Consider the following 10672-nt stretch of genomic DNA (forward strand, 5'->3'; position numbering starts at 1 on the left):
TTCAAATATCAGTGTGAATAGCTTAAGTGTTGTTCATTGGACTTTAGAAGACGCGCGCGAACGTGCACAGACACACACACATGAAATATGGTCAAACTAACTATTTTTGTTTATTGGGGTCTAATTTCAAGTCAAGTCAATCGACCACATACAAAGGACAATCGACTTAGCACTAGCTGTTAGACAAAAAAATAAATCAAATAGTTGAAGTCTTGGAAAAAGTGAACTGGTCGACCATCCACTTGGGTTGGTCGACCGCTCTAAGCATACTACAAAAGCAGGTTAACCACAATAAACTACTTGGACTATTCTGCCAAGGTTGGTCAACTATAGCCCACAAGGCACGATGGACCGCTCTAGGTAGCAAGTTTGGAACAATCTCCATTCTTCTCCTATTTCCTATTTTTGTTACTTTTGTGTCATAATCATTCATTTTCTTTAGAGATTACTTACAATTCAACTTAAAAATATATATTCAAATACATAATGAAAAAGTCTTGAATATTCTTCAAGCTTTGCCCATTTCTAAGTCTTTAAAATATCCTTCAAGCTTTGTCTACTTCGTGAATTCATTAAACCTATGCATCAAACTTAAGCTCAAAGTAGTTAGTTTTTAAGTAGTTTGTTATCATATGTTAAACGTCGTAGTCGGGAGTATGTACGTGTGCCCTGCAGCGGATATGCAATATAGAGTTAGAGGGGGGTGAATGGTTGTTTTTGCGTATTAAAAAATTCTCTTTACAAAACATAATACTTAGCAAGATTCAAGCAATTATATCACAATATATGGAATTTAAATCATACACAAGATAAACAATAAAGAGTAGGGAGATAGAAGCTTAACATCGAGTTTTTAACGTGGTTTGGCACCCAGCCTATGTCCACGCCTTAGCATCAAGTCAAGGATTCCACAATCCACTATAATCGCTCCTTCTTCGGAGGAGCAAGCCTTACAAACTCGGGAACAAATCCCTAACGCTCACAAAGAGCCTTTACCAATTCGGTTCACAAAGAACCTTTCACAAGAAGATGGAAGATTACAAAGAATGCTCCTTACAATGAGCAAATATGATTTACAACTCAAACCTCACACTACTCTCTCAAGAAATGATTCAAACAAGATTTAGAGGACAAGAGAGTTTGAGCACTTTGTGAATATGAGTTATATGCAAGGTGCAATGTGTTAAGTTTTTGGATTTAAAGATATTTCTCACAAATATGATCAACAATAATCAAAAACCTTTTTAAATAAGTTTAGGAACTTGTATTTATAGCCCAAAGCCCCTAATAGCCATTAACTAGTCGTTGGGAGCAATCCCCGACCAAAACTAGTTGTTTGCTGCCCGTTACGACGCTAGGCTCGAGACTGCTCGTTGACAAGTCCCACACATGCATTAGTCAATGAGTGACCTGTTCTCATTGACGAGTCTTCTCTGTAAGTCTCAGGTGGGTCTCGGTATCTCTTCGTCGACGAGTCCCCTGTATACGTCAACAATCCACCTATATACCTTCGTCAACGAATCCCTGTATTCGTCAACGAGTCGCCTTTGAGATTTTAGGTGGTCTCGGGATCTCTTTGTCGACGAGTACCCCATGTATGTCAATGAGTCCCCTTCACACACTAGTCGACGAATCCCCTATATTTGTCGACGAGCGTTCTGAGGCTTAAACTCACACACTATTTTTCTTTGTTCAAAACAACCTTTTAACACTTAAAACATTCTTGGACAAAATATAAGAAAGATATTAAGTCTAATGAAGTTCAAAACTTGTCCAAGTGAGTTTCCCTTTGAATATAAGATATCTTGTTAATAAAAACATATTTGAAAATTTGTTTCGATATCTTATATGCTTAGTATGTCCTTTATGAAAATATACTTGACTTTCTTGAGTGTTTAGAACATAAAGCTCGTTTTGACACATTTGGGACCAAGTATGAAAATGTTTGTAAAACCAAGATGTTAAAAACTTGTCTCTTTGAAAACCATGTTTGAGTTTAGGATTCATTTAACAAACTCTTTAAATTTAATTTTGAAAACCATGAAAGGTGAGTTTGTGTTTATGACTTTAGTGCAATCTTATAAACTCATATGTCCTAGTATGCATGTGCATTGCTAAACTCTTGCTCAGAAACATGCAAAAACAAAACGCAAGAGTTAAAAAAAGTTCCTAACACACACACAACCCTTATTACAAATAATTCTACAATTTAAGCTTTCGGTTGTACTTGGATCCTTTCGAGTACGTGTCCGTATGATCGTTCCTGCTTGACGACTACTTGGTCCGATCTTTGCATTCGATCCAGTACTCTATGAACGAGTACCTGTACTAAACAAGATCTACAAAGATAGGAAAACACTATGAACAATATAAAGTAGGTTAATACCATTAAAATACATTAAATATAATATTGTAGCCAACAAAGCTAACATTCTCCTCCTTTTTAATGATGTCTAACCTATTAACAATCTACTTAATCTTTGCATTTGTTTTTATACTTAACATAGCTTATCATGCAAAGATAAGTTAGCCTAGAACTACTAATGAGTTGTTATCATTAAAACAAGATAATTAAATTTACGTAGCCTATAAGGCTAACATCATCAAAATTGGACCATAAAATCTTTGGGCTAGCACATTTGAGCTAGAGGATCTATAGTATTTGGTTACCTAGCGAAGGCGAAAACAAATGAAAAATAAAAATTGATAAATTTTGTAGTGGTAACCTCCAACTACGAGTTTCTTCTCTCCTTTGACTTAGGCTTTGAGTGCTACCCTGGAATATACTCTAGACCCTCTAAGCATTGACTTGTTTATTTTCCTTCTTGACCTTTTAATTTTCAGATGTTTTTATTGTTTGTCTTCGTTAACCACTAATAACGTCCATCCCAATTTTAAATTAATTATCAAATTACCTCATCATCTAAATTAGAGTTAACTTTAACGGTTAAAATGACTTAAAATTTCATACCAAATGTTAGTTAGGACTCATTTCTAGTGTCCCCTCAACTTATATTTGAGAAAATGTTTTAAAAACCAACTTTATTAATTTGATCCAAACCAACCTAAAAATAAATAAGCTAAGCCTAAAATTGAGTTGGTTTATGCTTTGATCGAAAATGCATACAATAATCTAGTAATTCTTTAGTGGCAAACTCAAAATGACCCAAACTTTGTGGAACAAATTCAAACCAAATCATTAAACTATTTGTTCACACTAACATAAGCAATGGAGAACAATTTGACAATTAATTTAAAATTAGGTGAACATTATTTAATTAAAAATATTAAAAAATATATTTAAATAACCCTAAATCTTTAGGTGACCAAATATAATTAACCCCAAATTTTATCCTAAACACTTTATTAGCATTGCCACCTAGGTGTGGGAAAAAAAAATTGCAAAATCGAATCAAACCGAACTAAAAAATTGGTTAACCATTTCTTGGCTCGGTTTCAATTCAAAATTTTTAATTTTTTCAATTATCAATTTGGTTTTGATTCGGCCCATTCAATTGCCACAATTAGCCGAACCAAACTAATATATTGCAAATGTATATAAATATACATATTATATATATTATATAATATTTTAATGCTTTAAATTATAAAAAAGAAAAGTTATATTACAGATGCTTAAATTTTAGGGCTAAAATGCATAAAACCCCCTTGCATTAAGTGCTAGTTGCATAATACTCCACTAAACTAAAACCATCACCATATTACCCCCTCAAACTATTGAGGGGAATTTTCACCATTAATAATAACAAACAATCACTATTTTAACCTCTCAAATTAAACTAATAATAATTATAGTAATTGAATTGATTAAGAAATAAAAAATTAAAAGCCCTAGCTGTTGTCCATCGTAAAAAGAGCAGCTGGAGAATTGATCTGCGTGCAGCCTGAAGAAGACGAAACAAGAAAGACTTCATAATCAGACTACGGGCTAAAGATTCAGACACCCAATAAGGTATGTGCGTGAGACCCAACTTATGGATGCAATTGAATTTTTCTCTTTTAAAACAATGGAATGCTTGAAATTTATAAAGAATGATGGTGATAGAGTTGCAGTGAAGTGTAAAGAAAACTATGGGTGGGGAATACATGCCTCTTGGAATCCATGTGAAGGATGGTTTCAGATTAAAACTTACCAACCATTGCACAATTGCACTAGAGTCTACACAAATAATCGAGCAACATTTACTTGGCTATCACAACAATACTTGGAACATGTCAGGGAGGATCCTTATTGGAACTATTCAACGATGAAGAAGGCTATGAAGAGAGAGTTATGTCTGCCCCCGGGCATAAGCTTGGGTGGTAAGGACAAGGCTATGGCGGGCGGCTTGACGGTATAAACCCAGGTTCGAACCCTGTCAGTTGAGTGCATATCTGCGATTTACAAACTAGGCAGGTGGAGGGCACTGTCGGCGTAGGCATGAGACTAGTCCGAAGGAAGGGGGTGGCACCCAATGATCCCGGGATGCCCGGTGTAACCAAAAAAAAAAAAAAAAACAGAGAGAGAGTTATGCCTAGATGTATCTAAGTACAAAGTTTATAGAGCTAAGCAAAAGGCAATTGAGGTCATTGAGGGGGACATTAAAGAGTAATACATGAAATTGTTGGACTATTGCAATATTATAAAGATAAAGAATCATGGCAGCCATGTTGTGATGAAAGTAAATAGATTAAGCCCAGAGCATCCACCCATGTTCCAAAGATTATTTATCTCTTTGGATGCAATTATCAAAGGATTTAAATTTGTCTGTAGGCCCTTTATAGGTGTAGATGGTTGTTTTTCAAAGGGTTGTTTAGGAGGTCAGCTCTTAAGTGCTGTTAGTCGTGATGCAAATGGTCAAATGGATCCACTTGCATTTGCTGCACTTGAAGCAGAAACAAAGGACTCTTGGGGTTGGTTTTTTATTAGGCTAGTTGAGGCAATCAACCAAGCAGAGACACAAGACAGTACATTTACTATCTCATGTGTCTTTTATTACTATACTATAATTTATCCTTCCTAATTTTTTTTCTTGTATTTACAATAGCGATTGGTAAATGCACTTGATTAAATTCTACCCGGAGCTGACCATAAAATTTGTGTCAAACACTTATATGCATATTTCAAGGAGAGATGCAATGCAAAAAAAAGGCTAAAATACCTTTTGTGGGGAGCAACCACGTCCTATACTGTCTAAGACTTTGATTTTCATATGCAACAACTTCACAACAAGGATGAGAATGCACATAAGTATTTGTCTAATATTCACCCAACATTGGACAAGGTCGGCTTTTAACCCAATTTTGAAGTGTGACCTTTTATGTAATAACTTTTGCAAAGCTCGGAACAAATGCATTTTGGAGGCAAGGGACAAGCCAATAATTAGCATGTGTGATAATATTAGAAGATTGATTATGAAACATATACAACAAAAATAGGCAAGAATGGAGAAGCTTAAGGATGAAGCAAGACATTGTCATCCAACATAGGTCGGGAAACTCTCTATAAGGTGGTATGCATAGGTAGAATGTTTACTATTGACTTGGGTACTAGGATATGTGATTGTAGAAGGTGGGACATAACTGGCATCCCGTGTACACATGGTGTAGCTGCTACAATCTTTAAGCACAATATAAGGCTAGAGGAATTTGTTCATGAATATTTTCAAAAAGTGACTTACACGAAGGGATACAACATATGATACATCTATTCCTAATTCAAATTTATGGCCTCAAGCATTGCACGATCCTATTGCACCACCTCCATATAGGAAGCAACTAGGAAGACCCAAGAAGTCTAGGAAAAAGGCCCCTAGTGAGGATAAGGAAAAGAAGGGAAAAGGTGGTCAACACATAGCCATTAAAAGGTTTAACATGCAAATTACTTGTTCAACATGTTGTCAAAGTGGTCATAATTCTAGAACTAGGAACAAATAGAAGGCTTCAAAGCGGAGCTAGAGCTATAAAAGGTGGTAGGGGTGGCAACCTCCATTAGCAAAGGCTACGGATCAATACATGCTACCTAATAATAGAGAAGATGAAAATGAATCTAGGAATACTGCTAAAGCTAGCACGGGTCGAGGAAGAAGTAGTGTTAGTAGGAGTTCTAAATGAGGTCCAAGTTTTGTACTAGCTAATAGGGAGTCAAATACAATGCATGTAAGCTTCAACGTTCTCATATAGTTTTATTTGTTGATTTTGCTCTATAAGTTTATTTATATATATAACTTTCCATCTTGCATTTAATATGTAGTTTTCGCAACAACATGGTAGAGGAACTCGAGAAGTGCTTATGTCAGTCCATTCTGCACCTAGTACACAAAGCTCTTCAACCAAGTATGCATCATTATGTTTCACAACCTAGTCTTACTACTCTAATTAATATTTATAGCCAACTAAACATTTTAATTCTTATATTTCTTGCAGTTGATGATGAAATGAAGGTGCTTCGTGTTTGGATACTTTAAATTTGAACTTATATTGGATTTGAATCAAATGTAATATAAAATTGTATTAAAATTTATCCAAATCCATTCAAATTTAAATTTAAGGTCAAAAAAAATAACTTGACTTTTTTAATTATTTAAAAATAAAAAATAAAATTAGTTTTGCACAAATAAATATGTATACCAACTCGAAGTTCTGATTTTTATTTAAATCTATATGAATTTAAATAAAAATAATTAATAGTTATCTTAAAATTAATTTGAATTTAAGTAAATTTAAATTTGATAATTTTTTTGAAAAAAAAAATTATATTTGGAAACAAGAACTTTAGGGTGAGGATTTAAATTTGTCTAAATATAAACCGTACTCAATATTCATATTTATTTTGTCCAAATGTTTGCTTGACATCATTTTAATTTTTGGTTCCATAAAATAAAGATATATATCACACAATACATTTATTTACATTATCAACTTTATGTTTATATTGCCGTTTTTCAAAATCTTTTTGTAAAAAAATTAAAAATTAGATTTTATGAATTTCAATTGTTATAACGACTGGTTGCAAAAAAACATACTTAATATGCAAAATAAAATTTTGTAAATTAAATAATTTATTTTATATATAGTTTTTAGTTGAAATCAAGCTATTCTAGCTATTAGTTTAGAATTAATTGAAATAGAAATAGATCATCTAAAAAATATTTTCAATTTTCATGTGCAAAAGAATTATTTTTATGGTAATAAAAAGTAGGTTTTGAAATATAGTAATTGATTAAAATAATATTTTTTTATTTCTATCATTTAAATTATGTTTTTAATTACCATTTAATATTTTTGTAAAAATTAAAATTTATGAAGTTGTTAAATTATATTATTTTTTTAAGAAAAATATTAAATATTTATTTTCATAATTTGAGAGTGGTGATGAATTTTGAATCCCAAACTCACAAAACGAAAAGGGTAGTTTTGGCAAACAAAAGCAGCCTTGGCTGCTAAGTTTGCAAGTTGACCAAATCCTCCCAGCTAGCTTACACGAATCAATCACGCGTTTATCCGACGCTCAAACGCGTGGCGCGGGAACCTATATCTTAAACGCACGTTGCCTTGCCTCTCATTTCTCTCCTTACAGCACTCCCGATCTGCTCGTTTTCTTGTAAGTTCTTTCTCTTTCTCTTGTGGATGCTGTCGATTTTTTTTCGCTCATCTGATCATCATGAACAAAAGAAGTTCTTAGTTTATTTGAAATTATATGTGGTTTTTTGTTAATTGATGACAATGATTTTGATCATCCATTTCTTGTAATTTATTGTTTTCACTTGAAGAGGGCGACGGGTTCAGAATTATCTGATTTGGTAATTTCATTCGGGCAGGCTCTTATTTTTGTACATATATGTGTGCAAGTAGTAGCAATGGCGCGCAGATATCTGTGTGTGTATGTATGGAGGTCTTGATTGTGTGTTCTGGATGTCTCGATTTATGTATGGGAAGGGACAATAGAAAATTTTCCCATTTTTCGCCCGAGCGAGGGTAAGAAATATCTTTTTTCATGGTGCAGTGTTTATAAAATCCCGATCAGCCTTGTTTGTTTTTTATTCTGAATTAATTGGTTTTTTTTTTTTTTTTGGTTTTATTAGTTGTTGAATCAATATGATTTCTATTTGTAATAATTGACTGTTCTATAAGGAAGATAACGAAATCATAATTATCTTAATTAGGAATTTCATCACCCTGTGTGTGTGTGTGTTTATTTGTTTGTTATATGCTTTTTTTCTGAAACCATGTTCAATTGATGATCATATCTTTTCTGCTTATTTGTCGTAGAACAGATCTGCTAAGACTTTGTACTTCGTCTTCTTACCGAAGTTTAGTCTTCCTCGTTTTGGACAATAGAAATGAGAAAGCAAATTGGAATTATTTTTCTTCGTTTTTTTTTTTTTTTTTTTTTTTTGAAAAATTCTGCTTCTAAATATGACAAGATCTTGTTTTCTATTGTGAATAAGTGTTCAAAATTGATCAGTTATGGTAATATCTTGAGAACTGATCGAAGTTATATAATTAGATTATACTGTTAGGCCTTCTCCTAGAGAAAAACTGGCCATTGTCATCCTTCTTGCTGTATCACCAAATATGAACTTAGTTAATAGTACCATTTTTATTATTAAAGAGCTATTCAGGTTCTATATAGTATATACCATTTAGATTCACGGCTTTAGATACTGCATTCAAATGAAAATCCTGATCCATTGATCTGTAGATGTTCTTATTTCACCGAGACCTATTAATTGTATGATTTTCCATGGGAATGAGAAATTTTTCATGCCCAAATGAAAATCTAAATCTATGGCTTTTCAATGTTTTGGTAAAAGATGTTATTATGAAATTTCTTATCAAATCCACAGCGACTGATTTAGATCCAGTCTTTATCTTGAAAATATAAGTGTTGTGGATAAAATTGTCATGTTTGATTTTTTTTTTTTTGGGTACCAAGTTGGTTTAATGTATGCAAGAGAATTTTTGTCACTGTAAGTGAAGTATGTCTTGTTGAAACTTGGTTCACTGTATGCAAGCAAATTTTTGTCATTCTGGAAGTGAAATAAAAACTAAATGTTTTTATATTTACTGATGATTGATGAAGTTAATATAATGGGGGTTGACATTGGATTTGGTTAGGTTTAGTTTGAGAATCATGACAATTGGTGCTTGATTTTGGGGATCAAGCTGTATGAATAAAAATTTCTGTATTGAGTAAATTTGCATATTGTAGTGTGCATCTTAGTACGTGCAGTTTTTTCCTAGTCAATTTTATTATTTTTATATCTCACAGTTACCTCTTGCAGCTTTGAAAAATGGGAGGTGGAAAGGACAAACATGACGAGTCTCATGACAAAGGGCTTTTCTCACACCTTGGTCATGGTGCCCCTGGATATCCTTCATCTGGGGCATATCCTCCCCAGGGCTATCCTCCTCAAGGATACCCCCAGCACGGCTATCCCCAACAAGGGTATCCCCCACAAGGCTACCCACCATCTGGCTACCCTCCAGCTGGTTACGCTCCAGCTGGTTATCCTAGCCAACCTGCTCCGCATCATTCAGGTATGATAATCATATTGTTTTATCTATTGCAACTTAGGATAGAATGCTGCCAAGTGTATGAAAATCATACTGCCCATTTTCATCCACTGGATATGCTGGCATTCTCTACTTGTAGGAAATATTACAGTAAAACAAAATATAATAATTTTGTTTTCTGAGTCAAAATGTACTTACTCTTGGCTGGAAATGTACATTTTCAACTGCAACAAAGATGTCCAATTGTAACAATGCTGCCCTTCTGTTTTAAATTGCTTGTTGGCAATCAATCTCCACGAGTACCAAGCCTAAACTATATATATATATATATATATGAACATATTTCTACACAGGAATTGGATGATTTGCTGTCGGTTCTCCTTTCGACCCTCTTGGCCCTTGTACTGACACATTAAATGGCCTGCAATATATTAGAAATCAATTTGATTTAGGACTGTAAAATAAATCTTATGTCCCACATGTTTGTCAATTGATATCTGAGCATTCATTGCATTTTAATATTCAGGGCACGGAGGCATGGGGGCACTGATGGCTGGAGGAGCTGCTGCTGCTGCAGCTGCTTATGGTGCTCACCATTTGGGACATGGCAGTCACCATCTTGCACATGGTGGTGCTCAGTACATGCCTGGTTCCCACAAGCAGGGAAAATTTAAGCACCATGGAAAGTTCAAACATGGGAAGCATGGGAAATTTGGGAAGCATGGGAAATTTGGAGGAAAGTTCAAGAAGTGGAAGTGATTTGTTGTCCCTTTCTAATACATCAGTAATGTTGATCCTTTCAGTTGCTGATCTGGTTTTTATGAATAAATTGTAGATTCTGTAATGGCTGGCGGGTAGACATTGTTGCTGATGTCTGGCACTCTGGCTCAACATAATTAGACTATATGCCTAAATAATATTGCTTCCGTACATTTTTCCATCAGTGCCTTTATGAGAATGTTTTAACTTCCCATTGTATTTCTTTCACAACTTATCTTGCTATGGAGTTCGTGTTCGTTCTGGTTAGTGTGTGTCAAAAGACCCCATTGTTTCATCAGCCTTGCCTAGACACAAATTCTCGTATGGAAGATATAATTGAGCTATTTAATTTGTGCGAGTAAAATGACAATATATTTTATTGTATCTTGTAAAA

At 34.0% G+C, this 10672-nt stretch overlaps 1 protein-coding gene across 3 annotated transcripts; it reads left to right on the forward strand.

Moving 5' to 3' along the window:
* The first annotated feature begins 7397 nt into the window (after positions 1 to 7397).
* LOC131154955 (glycine-rich protein A3) lies at positions 7398 to 10455 on the forward strand. 3 transcript variants are annotated; one of them, XM_058107811.1, is made up of 3 exons: positions 7398 to 7603; positions 9288 to 9543; positions 10046 to 10455. In XM_058107811.1, exons 2-3 carry the CDS (start codon positions 9297 to 9299, stop codon positions 10276 to 10278), a joined length of 480 nt encoding a protein of 159 aa, XP_057963794.1. In that variant the 5' UTR covers positions 7398 to 7603; positions 9288 to 9296; the 3' UTR covers positions 10279 to 10455. The 3 variants fall into 3 exon arrangements, with proteins under 3 accessions (XP_057963794.1, XP_057963793.1, XP_057963792.1); XM_058107810.1 differs by having other exon boundaries at positions 7569 to 7977; XM_058107809.1 differs by having other exon boundaries at positions 7570 to 7802.
* The last annotated feature ends 217 nt before the right edge of the window (positions 10456 to 10672 follow it).

The sequence above is a fragment of the Malania oleifera genome, chromosome 5 (genome assembly GCF_029873635.1).
Source record: "Malania oleifera isolate guangnan ecotype guangnan chromosome 5, ASM2987363v1, whole genome shotgun sequence".
NCBI lineage: Eukaryota > Viridiplantae > Streptophyta > Magnoliopsida > Santalales > Ximeniaceae > Malania > Malania oleifera.